Below are 16544 nucleotides of genomic sequence, written 5' to 3'. Positions count from 1 at the left end.
AGGTATTTGAGGAGGATGTTATGGAGAATGTTCTTGTCTTTATTACCCCCAGGAACTCTATCCTGTTCATTAGAGATTTCCAGTCTGCAGATGAAGCCAGTGCTGGCTTTTATGTATCCAGCTAACTTTCACCATAGAAAGGAAAAGAGAAAACGGTAGCATTGACTTGCACATGGGCAGGAGTATTAACTATGGATAGAGTAGAAATGACAATTTTCTGTTAATAAATTATGAGTGATACATTTGGTTGCAGTGCCTATTTCAGTTCCTCCACATCAACTTCTTCCCTGCCTTCAACCTGTATTTATGGGCTGTGTCTGAAAAAGTGATCCAGCACACCATTTCCCTTTCTGGGGTGTTTTAAATTGTGTAGTGTAGGTATATTTATGTTGTTAGAGCTCTCAACACAGAGTACTGTAGATTTTAAAGAGAACATTGCCTGTCACTAACGTGGTACCATGAATAATTCCACTGTGGTTGAACTGAGCTTATAAGCACCAAAAATTTTATACGGTGAAAAAGAAGAAAAGGCTGCTTACCTGTGTCCCTTTGTCATGTAGGACTGGTTTAGGAGGGGCAAAAATGTTTAGTGATGAGCCAGTTGGGATTAGGAGTACAAAGTGGGGAATTTATAAGGATAAATACTACTCTACCTACAACAATGTGATTCTAATATTAACAAACTCAAGGTTCTCAGAATAAACATTTTTCATTGCCATAACCAACTGACTTTACAATGATAATTTTCTTGCTAATTCTTCCTACCTCTTGAAAGAAAAACTAAATAAAACTACCATCAAAATTACATTAATATAATCAATGTGTTTACCTGACTTTTCATTTTGGACTTCTAAATTTTGACTAAGATGGGGTGGAACTTGTGTCGTAAAACTCTGTTTTGCTTTTAGGGATCTAAAAATGTAGAAGTTTCAAGGTGCAAGAAGAATGTTTCCTATAATTAATCTTATTTTTATAAACTTTGACTTACTAAGAAAATGTCCTTAGATGGCTGAACGAAAATCAGCTGTGGTTTCTAAATATTACTACTATCTAGATTTTTTAACAAAAACAGTTTTTAAACCCTTTTTTTTTTTTTAAGATTTTATTTATTTGACAGAGAGACACAGCGAGAGAGGAAACACAAGCAGGGGGAGTGGGAGAGGGAGAAGCAGGCTTCCCGCAGAGCAGGGAGCCCTATGAGGGGCTCGATCCCAGAATCCTGGGATCATGACCCGAGCTGAAGGCAGACACTTAACAACTGAGCCACCCAGGCGCCCCGACAAAAACAATTTTTTAAAGTATATTCTTAAGGAATGCATTTTATAATTCCTCGATGAATTTAATCAAGTCTACAAAAAGGATTAATCGGGAGAAATCTAACTCATATGTATATGGTATGAGTTCTTGGAAAGAATGCAGTGGTATATTGTCTACATGACAAATGTCGAATGTATTTAAAATTTAGAAAGATTTATTTTTTAAACCTGTATGTGATTAAATGCAGTATTCAATTTCTAAGGAAATTTTTATCTTTTCTCAAGAATATATCTTAATTATTGTAGTATATCAACATATGAACTAAAAGTTTTGACAGAAACAGTAAAGCATATGTACTATAAAAATACTTTATTAATAAGTTTTAATTTTGCTTTTTGTTTTTGTTTTCCCAGAAAGCACAAACATGCCAACAGAAACTAGATAGGGAAATTTCCACCTTTCTGAAAATGATTAAGGAGTGTGACATGGATAAAGGTAAAAAAAAAAAAAAAAAAAAAGTTGGGGGGCAAACTACAAAATAACACCCACTGTTTAACACAACCCATTATCCTAGATGTTGATCCTTTGTAGTTTTGTTTGCTATACATGTTAATTTTCGGTTTTGAATTCAAAGTTGTGTTTGATAAGACTATTTTGAAATTTTTAAAAAGCGACTTAAAATTTCTACTGGAAGAGGCTTGGTTTGTAGATTAATATTTTATTTTAAGAAAAATTAACATTTTGGGGCTATAAATTCATTTTGGCTATGTAATGAGACTCCTAATTACAAATTCCAGAAGACTCGAATTTTATTTTTATTTTTTTATTTATTTTTAAAGATTTATTTATTCATCTGATAGAGACACAGCGAGAGAGGGAACACAAGGAGGGGGAGTGGGAGAGGGAGAAGCAGGCTTTCCGCGGAGCAGGGAGCCCGACATGGGGCTCGATCCCAGGACCCTGAGGCCACGACCTGAGCCGAAGGCAGACGCTCAACTGACTGAGCCACCCAGGCGCCCCTATTTTTATTTTTTTAAAGATTTTATTTGAGGGAGAGAGAGAGCAAGAGGGGGGCAGGGTCTGAGGGAGAAGCAGACTCCCTGCTGGGCAGGGAGCCCGTTGCTGGACTTGATCCTGGGACTCCCGGGATCATGACCTGAGCTGAAGGCAGTTGCTTAACCAACTGAGCCACCCAGGTGCCCAAGAAGACTTGAATTTTAAACTGTCTTGTGTTTGAATCCTTGCTCTGCCACTTACCAGCTGTTACTTTGAACGGTACATTTAACTTCTCTGAGCCTCAGTTTCCCCATCTGTAAATGAAGGGGTTGGTTGTTCTCGGGTCTTAGCCTTTTATGATTCTGTGAATGTCTATGTGACCGTGACTGTCTAATGGTTAATCTACCTTTCAGTAGTAACTTTTTATGTCTTCAGTCTCCACTGGTTATGAATCATCAAGAGTAGACTATAAATATTCCAAAAGTCAAAATAACATACAATACAAAATCAAAAATCCAATTAAAAAATTACATATCGAGGAAAAAATTATTTTTTTAAGATTTTATTTATTTGACAGAGCACAAGTAGGCAGAGCAGCAGGCAGAGGGAGAGGGAGAAGCAGGCTTCCCGCTGAGCAGGGAGCCCGATGTGGGGCTCGATCCCAGGACCCTGGGATCATGACCTGTGCTGAAGGCAGATGCTTAACCAACTGAGCCACCCAGGCACCCCAAAAAAGTATTTGTGAACTAAAAACTGTGTTTCTTAGACTTTAGACTCCTTATTGCTTTAGATTTGAGCTCTGATGGGTTTATAAATAACTTCACTGAAATTTAATTGATTCAATTGAGTTAACTATCAGTTTTAATCACGAACCAGTTTCCCTCTGTGGACTTCTCAGTTTAGTTTATATATGCCCAGGGAATGCAAAGAAATGCTAATATTAGAATAAACTGAACATAGATATTTTATATCTATCCAAATGGACCTCAGGCATCTCTTTATGTCAGTTCTGTAAACATTTATTTGTATTAACAATGATAGCTTTAAGAAGGACAGCAATTAAGTTATTTTTATTATTATGGGCTGGAATATTACTTAGCACTCTTCATCCTCAATGAACTTTTTAAGTAAGAACAGCTTCATTAGATACAATTCACAGACTAAAATGTACCCATGTGGAGTGTACCCTTTAGTGGTTTTTATATATTTACAGTTATACAACTGTGACCATCAATGAGCTTTTAAAACACCATTTTCAAGAACCATCAAAAGTAAGAAGAGATACTAATGATGTTTAAAAGATGTCGGCAATGTCCAGAGTTAGATGAAATATAAGGATTAATTCCTTTAACATGGACCAAAGAAATGACATCAGAACTACAACAAAATTAAGTAGTTTTTTTTTAAACTTTGAGATCTCTTGGTTCAGATTATCTGTATGACCTGTCACTCATAATGATGATATGCATCATTTGCATTTTTAGAGATGTGCATAATATTCAATATTACAAAAGAGATACTTCAGACAGTGCCATCTGGAAAACTTTGAGATGTCTGATGATCTGACAACGTTATTTCATATATCTAAAATGAAATTCAATAGATTTATACACGATTGTAAACATTTTCTGTAAGATGGTTGTAGATAGATAAATCTGCATATCATATAAATAGTAAATGGGGTTAAGATGATTTCATGAGTGGAATTAGAGTTGAAGATAACTACGTTACCTTAATGCCAAGGGATTGTGCAGAGTAATCTTGCACCATGTGTTTTATCGCTGATAGATTGTAGCTGATAAATACACAGCCTGCTCCAAACTGTCTACATAGTTTGCCAATAACTTCTCAAAATGAAGAACTAAAATGTTTGTGGACAGAATCCAGACCTTGTGGTTGTCTTACACTTTAATACAAAATTATGTGAACTTTTAGACGCTACTCCCTTACGTCTTACTCCAACTTCTGCCGTACTCGTTCTGCTCTGTCTCCTGTCAAATCCAGGTCCCTGCAGCAGCCTCCTCTGTGGGCATCTTGCCTTCTGGGACCCCATGCATTCCATCCTTAAAGGGAATCCAAAGCCTTTTAGGAACTCCTACAACTCAGCTTCTGTGAAAATACGGCATTATTGCTGCCAGATTAATTTTAGAATAGTACTTTTTTGATCATAAAATTTTTTTCCCATTGGAAAAAGTGTTTCATGGGTCTTTGAAACTATAGAATAAAATACAACCTTTTTTTTTTTCTTAAGATTTCATTTGACAGAGACACAGCAAGAGAGGAAACACAAGCAGAGGGAGTGGGAGAGGGAGAAGCAGGCTTCCCACTGAGCAGGGAGCCCGATGTGGGGCTCAATCCCAGAACCCTGGGATCATGACCTGAACTGAAGGCAGCTGCTTAACGACTGAGCCACCCAAACGCCCCTAAAATACAAACTCTTTATCATGGCATTTAAGAACTATCAGAGCCCAATCACAAAAGCATTTTTCAGTTTATTTACAATTACAGATCTTCCTCAACTTCATAATGGGGTTATGTCCTGAGAAGCCCATTGTAAATTGAAAATCTTGTAAATCAAAAATGCATTTAGTATACCTGACCTACTGAACATCATAACTTAGCCTAGCATACCTTAAACACGCTCAGTACACTTTTGTTAGCCAGCAGTTGGGCAAAATCATCTGAAACAAAGCCTGTTTTTTTAAGATTTTCTTTAGAGAGAGAGTGTTACAAGCATGTAAGTGTGGGAGGAGGAACAGAGTGGGAGGGAGAGGGAAAGGAAGAGAATCCCAAGCAGATTCCATGCTGAGCACAGAGCTGGAGGCAGGGCTTGATCCCATGACCCTGAGATAAAGCCCTGAGGTGAAACCAAGAGTCTGACGCTTAACTGAGCCACCCAGCACGCCCAAAGCCTGTTTTATATTAAAGTGTTAAATGCCGTGTAATTTATCAACTCCTGTACTGAAAGTGAAAACAGAATGGATATCTGAATACAGAACGGTTGTAAGTGTATCAGTGGTTTATTTTGGTGGTGGTGTGGCTGACTGGGAGCTGTGGCCCTTTCCGCTGACCCACATCACAAGAAATTATACTGCATATTGCTAACCCAGACAAAGATCAAAATTCAGAATTTGAAGTATGGTTTTTACTGAATGTGTTTTGCATTCATAGCATCATTGAGTCAAATAATCCTACGTCAAACCACTATTAAGTCAGGGACCATCTATATTCATTCTATGTTTTGGTCCAGAATGTCCTCTATTGAAATAGTACTTTATTTCCTTAAGCCTAATTTCTGTCTGGATGAATGCCAAAATTTATGTATCTGGCATTGGCAACATATCCTTCAAGATTCAGTGAATGCAGTGCTAAAACCTCTACTATTTTATCTTTATCAAGAACATGATTACAAAAACAAAGAAAATCACCCAAACTAATAAAACTATTTTTATTAGTTTTAGGCTAGTACTAGGCTAGTAGTCTCTTCTTCCATGAAACCCTAAATTTAGCCATCTGTACTAAACAGTTTTTGACTATTATGAATAATATACACTTAAATTTGATCACATCACTTTATTACCTTAGGATTCTTGGAAGTGGAATTAGTGGATGAAAGCATATTAACATTTGTGTGCCTATTGATACGTTGCTAAATTACTTTCTAAAGATATACTTTATATGCCAACTTTAATGCATACAGTTTATTGCATGTTACTAAATGTAGATAGTGAATTCTGGGTTAAAGAAATTAGAATGATTTCAGTTATTTAAAAGAAAAAAAAATCTTAAAGGAAAAGCACTTTTGTTCAACCTACTTAAAACTCTGCTCAAAATATCGGCTTTGAGTAAACACACTTCCCGCCTCCTTCACTGTTGTCCCTGAGGCCCAAACCATCATTGTTTTTCACACAGTGTTGAAACAGCCTCCTGACTGGCCCCTCAGATTCTACCCTTGACCCTCCAGTCCCTGCCCAAAGGACCCTGCTAAAACACCAGTGTATAATGTTCTTTGCTCAAAACATCAGGTAGATTCTGTGTTATCTCACTAAGAAAAACAGAGTCCTTCTGATGACCCACAGACTCTTCCAGTCCTATTTGGCCTCTCTCTTCTCATCTCCTAGTTACCCCTGCTTGCTTGTGTTCCAGCTTCACTGGCCTTCTGGCTGCCCCTCGGAGAGGCTGAGCATGCTCCTGCCTCAGCCTGGGCTGTGCTGGCCCTCTACCTGGAAGTCTTTTCTCCAGGATACTCAGGTCCTCACCTGCCCAGGTCTTGACTCAAACAGAGCCTTCTGGCTACAGACTACACACTGCATTACTGGGGCTTCCTTGCCCTCAGACTTCTCATTGGACTCAGCAAAAGGGAGACCCTATCGGGATTGGTGGAGGGGGTGAGAGCAGTCAGGCATTTTCCTCCCTCCCTACAGCTGGGCTGCATGGGGTGTAATAGCCCCTGGCTGAAGAGCCCGCACCTGTGACTCCAGCTCCTGCTGGCCTTAGCAACACTGTCCTTTCTTTTTGCCTCTCCATTCCACAGTGGCTACTGTCCTGCATGCCAGTCTGTTCACTTACCGTCCCCTTTGGGTGTCATCTTTTTTAAAGACGTTTTCTTTAAAACGTGGTTCAGGTGCCCTTTCAGTTTGCCAGCCATTTCCTGTCAGGACACTTACTGATATGTCATCCTGTCCGAACTTGCAACTCCCCTCAACACTTGTTATTCCCCTACCTTGCTTTTTTCCCTCTGTCACTTACCAAACTTGCTATATATAGTAGTTGATAGTCTGCCTCTCCTATTAGAATATAAACTCCATCAAGGCAGGAATTTCTGTTTTATTTGCCGATCGTCGTCAGCACCTTAACAGTGCATGCTATCTATAGGACTTGACATATATACAGTTGATCCTTGAACAACACAGGTTTGAACTGATGGGTCCGCTTATATGTGGATTTTTTTTTTTTTTTTTAGTAAATACAGCACAGTACTGTGAATGTAATTTCTGTTTATGATTTTCTTAACGCTTTCTCTAGAATATTTGTTATTGTAAGGCTTCCAGTCAACAGTAGGTGCTTAGTAGCTAAATTTCAGGGGAGTCAAAGATTATATATGGGTTTTTAAACTGCAAGGGGGTCAGTGCCCCAACTCCCATGTTGGTCATGGGTCAGCTGTATATGTTTTGAGTGAATGAAATGAATGACCTACTTATCTACCTTGTAAATTTATAACTCACTTCTTTTGAACTCAGAAATAAGTACTAAATTTGTTTTGTCAAGTTAGTATATAGGTTGTACAAGTCAGCACCGAACCTGCCATGGGGCAGCCACACAGTCAGTGGTAGATACAGACAGAGCCTCTCGCCTTTCTGGAGTTCCCCTCAGTCACAGTTCTGATATGATCTTCTCAGGACTAATGGTTTCTATACTATCTGAAAATAATAAATATTTTAGGTATGTTTACTTTATTGCACATTATATTTAGCAATAAAAGTATTGTTCCTCAAGATCCAACTCAAATCCTATCTATTCTCAGACTATATTCCATTACTCCATCCCATAATGGTTATTCCTTTCTCTGAATAGTTAACATTTTTTAAGTGCATAATTTGTTTGCTGTCTACATCTTATAATATCCTTGATACCTTTTTTCGTTTAACTCATGCTATAACTCATTTAACACACGCAGTTTTGAACTTTATGTTTTATATTTTCCATTGCAGCTAGTACAGATTCTATATAGACAGAATGATTTAGTAGTGCTTGTTTAGTGGGTGATTGTGTTCACACTAGTCATCTTAATTTGAACAACAAAAATTTATATTCTACAGGGACTTCTCAGTTTTTTTCAAATTACAGTTTTATGTAAAAGTTTTTAGAAGATCAGTTGATTTTTATATGCGGATATCTTTCTCTCCTGAGGAGAGTATGGATTTTCTTGAGGCATTTATATAATTCCAATTAGGTGTGAAAGTCTGTTTTTAAAATGCCTCTTTGTATGCAGGTTAGATCATGTCTCTTATATACATAATCAGATGCATTGCTGTTTTTTCTTCCAAAAAAAAATAAGGCTTCATGAAGAGGATGGCATTTGAACTTGGCCTTGAACAAAAAAGGTTTAAGTGGAGAAACTTCTGAATATGAATAATTATTATTTCCAGTATTCGGGGAAGACGAAACATCTTGAACATAGGTTTGGAGGCAATAAAGTGAAAGAATATTTCTAGGAAAACAAGTATTTCCAGGAAAACTGGCTGAAACCGATTCAGTTTAGAGTGTCTTAAATGTTAGTTTATGAGTATGGACTTTTTACATATTAGGAGAACAATGGAGGTCCTCTGTATTAGGTTTAGTTTGCTAACATAACAAGAAATAAGTATTTCCCCCAATATTTTTAAAACATACGCAATTAAAAATTGTACAGTGTTATCATGAAAGTGACAGATTGTGAGCTTTTTGTATATGTCTCTAAAGTTAAGCATTTTGCATAAGATCTTCTAGCATCTTTCCTGAGTTCAAAAATATTTTTAGTACAAAATTAAGTGATTCTTATAATAGGCCAAATAAGTTTACATACTAGCCTTTTTACATTGTTCATTACAACTCAGTCTCTAAATATTGGCTAAGATAATATTTGGAGTGATTTCCAGTTGGTAACTTTTCGGGAAGCCTAGCGATTTCTTCTTTTTATAACTATGCAAACATCATCTACGAAGCATGCCACTATGAGCCACCTGGCCCCTGAAGCACTGCCCTGGCACTAGAGGATCAGTTCTCATGCAGACCTCCTGTGCAAGTTAGTGTGAATTTCAAAATCTTGCTTGAACACCACACTGTCAGAGAAATTAGGTAACTTCTGACTCTGTTTTGGACAAAAGAATTTGATACATTCTCAATAATGGATTCCTAAAAGTCCATATATATTTCATGGAGTATTTTTTAAAAGGTTACAGAATCAGTTTTATTTAAAATCTTGAAGTTCATACAAATTAATTTTGACATTTAATGTTTTATGCTAATCAACAAGTATATAAAGTGTTAAATATCTAAAACATACAAGATTATAGATGATTAAGCATGTGATGATATTTGATAAATACATCCATGAATGACTGTGCTCCCATCTTACCATTTGTGCCATGAAAGTGGAAAATTTCTAGATTACCCAGAGCATTTATGGAAGGCAGAGGCTGTGCCTGATTTTTTTGTACATCCCCTCACCGTACTCAATCCACAGCTCTGTGTGAGACATCTGTTGAGGTGCTATTTAAGTCTTGTGGCATCTGGCATATGATATTCTTTTTTGCTGTTTAGCAACTAAGTAAAGAATAAATCTTCACAATGTGTATCAAAGATTCAAAATGAAAAAGTATGTAAAATCAAATTTATTTTAGGATATAGTAGTTTTCAATTGTTTGGGTGTTATTAAGAATAGCTAACTCTGGGAAACTGTATTCCATAAAAAGAAAAATATGATAAAATTATATTTGGTATTTATATCCAGATATTAATGAAAGGCTGTTCATACCTTCATTCACTCTGACCTTTTCCTTTTGTTTCCCCCTTTTGCCTTACGAGTTTTGAGAAATAATTTTTCTAAGAAAAGGACTTTGCTAAAATCACATTTCTTTAGAAATCGTGGAAAATTAAAGGAAAGAATGAAGAACAATAGTAACAATTTTATCACCTAGGAATAATGACTAAATAATTCGTTATGTGTTCTTGGTAGATTTTATTTTCCTTTCCACTTCCATATGAAAATGTTTGTTTCTTGAAGAGAACCACTGTTTTATGCCTGATAATTGCAAATTGCTGGCATTTGGATTTGATTGCTTTTGCTTATTGACCTTGTTTACCATGTTTTAAGAACCCTGTTCTAAATGAATCGAGATTATTTAAAAGACAGAGGGTGGTATATATTTGTCTCTTGCCTCCTAAGTTATTTTTAGATGAAAAGCTTTCTTAATATTATTTTTGACTGAAGGGACACATTTAAAGGATCTTAATATATAATTAACACAAAGTCCAAAACTGTTTGAACTAAGAGCATTTCCCTAGCATGAATCTGGACAGGATATGACATTTTACTTCTTTTTTAAATGATCTATGTGCATTTTGCAGCTTTCAGTTGTCAGCATTCTGATTTTTGTTTTGGGTCTTGTGGGTTTTTGTTTTTTTTGTAATGGGTAAATGGATTAAAATTTCCTTAGGGAACTGGGGAAGGTGGTGATATTACCATTTTTTTCTTCTCAATTTATATTCTGAAAGATACTGGACCCCAGAGGGACACATTTGTAAGAGTGAAAAGACCTATTCCATGCCAGACATTTATCCAATAAACACTAAAGAGAGTTGTGTTAATGCCACCTTTAGATAGGTTAGCCCTCATATCAACTACAGTATTATTTTTAGCTCTTTTTAGCACTTGGCTTTTGAATAAAATTACTTATCTAGCATAGAATATCATGAAAAGAAATGTTAATCAGCTGCTTTCCTTAAACATTACATTATTTATTCCTATAATTTTTTTAAATTTTCATTTTATTATATTATTATTTTTTTTAGTTGTGACTCTTCTCCTTGCAGGATATAAGGCCTTTCTAGGACAAGGCTTCATCTTTTCTTTTACTGTACCAACTTATGCACCCTGCATACAGTAGGTGCTAATAATGATGCTCAAGGAATATACTATATACTTTGTTTAAGGCAGCCAGCTGGAAGGAAACATGAAGTTAGTAGACATAAAAATGTTTGTGGTGCCTGGCTGGCTCCGTTGGTAGAGTATGCAACTCTTAATCTCAGGGTCCTGAGTTCAAGCTCCATGGTGGGTGTAGAGATTACTTAAAAAGAAAAAAAAGTAATTTAAAAATGTTTGTGGTGTTAAAATCCCACTAATTGTGTTTATTGTTATTTATAGACATGCTTCCATCATTTCTTCAGAAAGTTGAAGTTGTCTCTGAAGCTTCTAGAGAAACTTGTGTAGCCTTGAGTGATTGCCTTAATCTCTTCACTAAACAAGAAAGGGTAGGTAGTTTGGAGTTGAATTTTTTAATAATTGTGTTTCACATACTGGATTGTCCAATAAATCACTGCTTTCAATTTGACCAAAGGTAGGAGAAAATAGTCTTAATAAAGAAAATGAAAGCTTCATTTTCACTAAAATTTAGAACTCCTTCATTCTTGATTAAGCAAGATGATTCTGAAGTAATTTGTGTTCAAATTTAATTTACTTGTATAGCCGTATTTATCAACCATGGTTTAAAGTTCTACTCAGAGTTCTTGTGGCATTTCAACAAGAGTGTTGTGAAAATATTGTAGAAACCAAAGGTTTTATATGAAAAATATGTAATACTTTTCTTCAGAAAATAGAGCGCTATTAAACTTACCTATGTGAACTGAGCTCAGTTCACCCCTGCTCTCTCCAATTCACTATTCCAAATATTAATAAGAGTGGTAAGTTTATCCATTAGTAATTCTTTTTCTGAGGATTGAAAAGTTGCAAAGATGTGTTTTGGTTGCCTGGACTAGGATTTTTCTTGTTTTAATTTATTCCCCCTTCTCATTTTCATGATGTTAAATGCAAGCAAGCCAAGCAGCTATAGGCTTTCTCTTCCATTTTGTTAATTTCTACATATATGTTCAATCTTCAGCTTTTTAGATTAAGACACCAAATTTCTCATTCTTGTTACAATTTATTTATACCTTTTAATTAGATATTAGGTTTTGATAAAACAAGATAGATGAAAATGGTTTTGTATATTTCTCTCATATGTAAAGATCTAAAATTTTATTGTGATTACAACGGAAGCCTTGTGAATTCACATAAGAATTTTTTAAACGCCAGCTTTGTTATGTACTCCACAAATTCCATATTTAATTTGGAGAAAAGTGAGTGATCTGAAAATCATTTAAAATAAATTTACAGAAAGTCTTTCAATAGGATTTTATTAACTATCACAGGAAAACGTAATTGTTCATTAAACATTTTAAATGGTTAATTCTTCCAATACTGTTTGAAAACAACCCCTCCCATCTCAGCATTTCTATTTTTGGTGATTTCATATTCTAGGTTATTTAAATGAGGCATGATTTAGTGATCTAAATCTAAATAGCATTGTCCAACATTTTTGAAATGAACAAATTATGATGTCAAGGAATTCAGGTAATATTTAATACATTGTAAAACTAATTCTCATTAACGTCTCTTAGGTGATACCTGATGGATGTATCAATAATGTCTTTGTTTTAGAGGTGTGTAGTTTCAAGGTAAATTCTAGATTTAATTTAATTTCTTAAGCCAACCTATACTAATTTTTAAACTGCTTAAAAATGTAGCCTAGGTAATTACCTCTCTGAAAATCCAGATGTGCAAGAGTATATTAGCCTCAAGTTTAGACTAATTAGACTTTTAAATTTGTCATGAGGATTAAATAACATAAGCAAAATACTTAGCATAGTTCCTGACACATAGTAAGCCCTGAGTAAAAATCAACAGTTATTATAAGATGCTATCTAATTAACACTTGTGACCCCTTTTCTCTGATGGTATTTTGGAGCTTATGTGTCTTTAGCATTGGATTTAACTCGTTTTGGGAGGAGGTGGTATTATCTAAAGAAGATTTGAGTATTTGTGGAATGATTGTGTTCTTTTCATCCTTATTTATTATTCAATAACAAAGGGCTACTTAAGTTCTCTGAACCTTGATATTTCCATCTTTCAAATAAAGGAGACCATACTGTAAGTCATTAACAAGCACTGAAGACTGAAAGTCTAATGGACCTTTTTAAAATCTCAGTCTTTTCCCCAACCAACCATGGGCAAGTTTCTGTAAAATGAAAATGTATAAACACCTCAGTGTCAGGTGTGGGGGTCAAATGTATATAGATGAATAATAGGTATATAGAGCGTATTAACATACCGTGTGGCGCACACAGTACTCATTTAGGAAATGGCATTTGTTGCTTCAAACTTGCAAAGTATCTTTAAGATTCTTTTTCAGTAATGCTATAAAATAGCAACTCTGAGGTTCTATGGATTTCCTTCTGAGAAATAGGATTATAGACAATGAAAAGGGCCCCCAAATATTTAATAGATAAATGGCATCATTGAAGGTAGTTTTTTTATGGCTAAGACCTACAACATAGGAATTTAATAGTGTCCTTGAGGTGATCACAGAATAATTAGGTATTGTAATGCCTTATTTATCTGGAATCATAAATTGTATTTCTGTTATCTAGAAATTTTGTTAAAAGAACAATCATAAGCTTTGAACTCACAGAGACCTGGGTCTAATTCCATGTTCTGCTCCTTAATCTCTCTTTGCCACAGTTTTCATATACAATTACTTTTTTAAAGTGGCAATCAACCAAAAAAGAGTGTTTTGAAAAGCAGGTATGATCATCTTGGCAAAACACCTTGTATACTACCTGGCATGTAATGGGGATCCAGTAGATCTAAGTGATCCCAGCTCTTGTGGCCGCAAAACTGTTTTTATTCTAATCTTTTTGATGACAGTTATTTTAAATGTTATGCATTTACATCTTATGCTAAATTTTTAGCACTTAATTTTATCTTTTCTGGGGGCCTCAGGATTGTCCTTTCTGTATGTTCATAATTACTCTGTGTCTTAATACAGAGATGCCTTCAGGGGATAATGTTTATAGAACTCTGTAATTTGACTAAATGGCCCAATCCTGCTAATGCCCTTGAATTCACTTTTGCACTTTATGGGGTTTAAAATTTTTTTCTCTTGATTTTTAGCTCGGCTGTGTGCCTGTCTGTAGTAGTGGAATACTGATCTCTTCTGTTTACTCTTTCTAATGTTGTTTATGAAAAAGAAAACCAGATAACCAAACTTGGTCAAATTATGTCCCCAGTAAGAGCAAGCTGGCTCTGTATGAGAAACTTAGGGGTTTATAAAGAGCATAAGCCTTAGTGCCTGGATTTGGGGCTTTCTATTTCTGTGGTATGTGAGTGTTCTTTGCTTATTTGGGGATGCTCTGATATGACCCAGATATTTAAGGTTTCCATAGATCTCTATAAATGGGGTGCATTAGGTAGGCATATTTTACTTGTAAATAACACTGTGTTGTTAAAAAAAAAACCATAGTATATGAAGCAAGCTGTAAAGCTTGTGATTGATTTACTAAAGGGAAACTTATTAGGTGTTTTTAGGGTAATATAGGGAGACATGAGAGATGTGAATGCCGTAATTTGTCTTTAACCTTGTTTGAGAGTTCTATTCAAAAGGCTAGTGGGGCGCCTGGCTGGCTCAGTCGGTAGAGCACAGGGCTCTTAATCTCAGGGCCATGAGTTCAAGCCTCACGTTAGGTGTAGAGTCTACTTAAAGAAAAAAAATTTTCAAAAGGCTAGAAACTGGCTTTATGAATTATTTTTGTTTCTGTAGTTTTCCTCACCAGAGAGTGGTATCAGAAGTGGCTAAAATGTCACACAGTGCCATCATTGGTCCCCTTCTTGTTCTGTGTATCATCAAGCTCCCTTTGATATTAATCAAACCAGTTTTTCTGAAGTAGGAACTTGCTTACTTAAAATTAGTGTAAGCTCACTCATACAATATTTTATGCTTCTATGTTACATTTCCTGACTGCTCAAGAGCTGTAACCCAAAAGTATGATTGAGATGATAGTGATGCTAAGTTTGTGGTATAATGGAGAAATCTGGACCTTAAATTGGACAAACCAAAAGGTATTGCTACTTTGGACCAGATGCTGATATCTTTGGAGAGAAACCATGCCCTCCTGTGAGCTTCCAGCTCTATAAAGTCAAGGTCTCTAATATTCATTAGTTTCCTGGGCTGTTCAAAGGCCTTTAGTCATTTTGTGTTCCTATTCTCTTTCATTTCTTCATGTTTATACCTTTTGGGCCTTTACCTCTCTGTCATCTCTTCAGTCTCCTCCTCTCCCTCTGCTCTGAGCAAAATTCTTTGTTAAACATGGAGGCAGTGACTGTATTTTTTTTTTTTTAAGATCTTATTTATTTATTTGACAGAGAGGGAACACAAGCAGGGGGAGTGGGAGAGGGAAAAGCAGGCTTCCCGTTGAGCAGGGAGCCCAATGCAGGGCTCAAACCCAGGACCCTGGGATCATGACCTGAGCCGAAGGCAGACGCTTAACGACTGAGCCGCCCAGGCACCCTGGCAGTGAATGTATTTGCTGCCAGTTCCCTGCCACTCCCAACCCCCAGTCTCTTTTTTCTTTCCTTTCGTTGGCATCTGTCTCCTTCCATTCTGCTTCAAAAACAGCTCCTCTCTTCTTTTGAATCCTCTACTCCCTTACAGCTTCTGTCTCCCTACATTCCTTTCCAATTCTATTTTGGAAAATGTGATAATTTCTGTTTCTACTTTATTCCTCAACTAGCCCACTGAAACCATTCTTGCCAATAATCTCCTTACTGCTAAATCAGAGGATACCCTTAAATTACCTTGCTCGTCCTGTGATGGATCTGGCGTTTGATGACTACTTGCTTTTTGGAGTTCTTCTCAGTGATTTCCATGGTGCTTACCTCTTCTGGCTTCTCTTTCCTTTAGAGCAGCTCCTCCTCAGTTTTCTTCTGAAGGATCTCTTCTTCTGCCTGTGCCTTGAGTGTTAGTGTCCCTGGTTTCTGTGGGTGGCCTTCTCACTCAGCATTCTCCTTGGATGATCTTAGCCACTCCTTCAAACAGAAATCCATGATGACTCTGATATCTCCACCTTAGATCTCTCCTGAGCTATAAACCAGTATATCCAGCTGCCTTTTAAACATTTAGATATGATTATATCATAGGCATTTCAAAACCAGTGTGTCTAACGCTAAATTATCCATTCAACTCAGAGACAGAATTACTGCCTATCCAGGAACCCAAGCCAAGATCATGGGAGCTGTCCTCAGTTCGTCCTTCTTCCTTATTCCCCCACGCTTACCAAGTTCTGTCGTTTTTCCTTCCTGTCTCTCAGCTGTCTGTCTCCCTGTCTTCCCTCTCCTCCCACCCAACACTCAGATCCCCCACTGCCACTCTATGAGGATAGAGCTCTCAGGATTGCTCTGTCAGATGACTGCCACCATTTCTTCATCCCAGGTTCCACCCTTCAGAACTGGTTTAGAAATCCCTCCTATTCTAGGAATCTTTGCCACTGTAGCACTTACCACATTGTATCATTATATATTTACTTGTCTGATTATATATTTACTAAAGAGCCCCTTAAGTAAGCAACTATATCGTAGTTATTTCTGTAGGCTCTGTGTCTAGTATAGTACTTGACCTGGAATAGACAGTTAATATCTGACTGAATGCATAATGAATGTA

General features: G+C 36.4%; 1 protein-coding gene across 8 annotated transcripts in view; it reads left to right on the top strand.

Moving 5' to 3' along the window:
- The window catches only part of OSBPL1A (oxysterol binding protein like 1A), a 223603-nt gene that overhangs the window by 94688 nt on the left and 112371 nt on the right, over positions 1–16544 (top strand). For 7 of the 8 annotated variants that reach the window (XM_027576566.2, XM_027576564.2, XM_027576565.2 and 4 more), the window contains 2 exons: positions 1671–1752; positions 11159–11265. The exons of the other annotated variant lie outside the window; for it this stretch is intronic. In XM_027576566.2, the coding sequence (XP_027432367.1) occupies positions 1671–1752; positions 11159–11265 (189 nt within the window). The remainder of the gene's footprint in view (positions 1–1670; positions 1753–11158; positions 11266–16544) is intronic. 8 annotated transcript variants of the gene reach the window in all.

Source organism: Zalophus californianus, chromosome 14 (assembly GCF_009762305.2).
Source record: "Zalophus californianus isolate mZalCal1 chromosome 14, mZalCal1.pri.v2, whole genome shotgun sequence".
NCBI classification, from domain to species: Eukaryota; Metazoa; Chordata; class Mammalia; order Carnivora; family Otariidae; genus Zalophus; species Zalophus californianus.
This window is presented reverse-complemented; position numbering and strand designations above follow the sequence as displayed.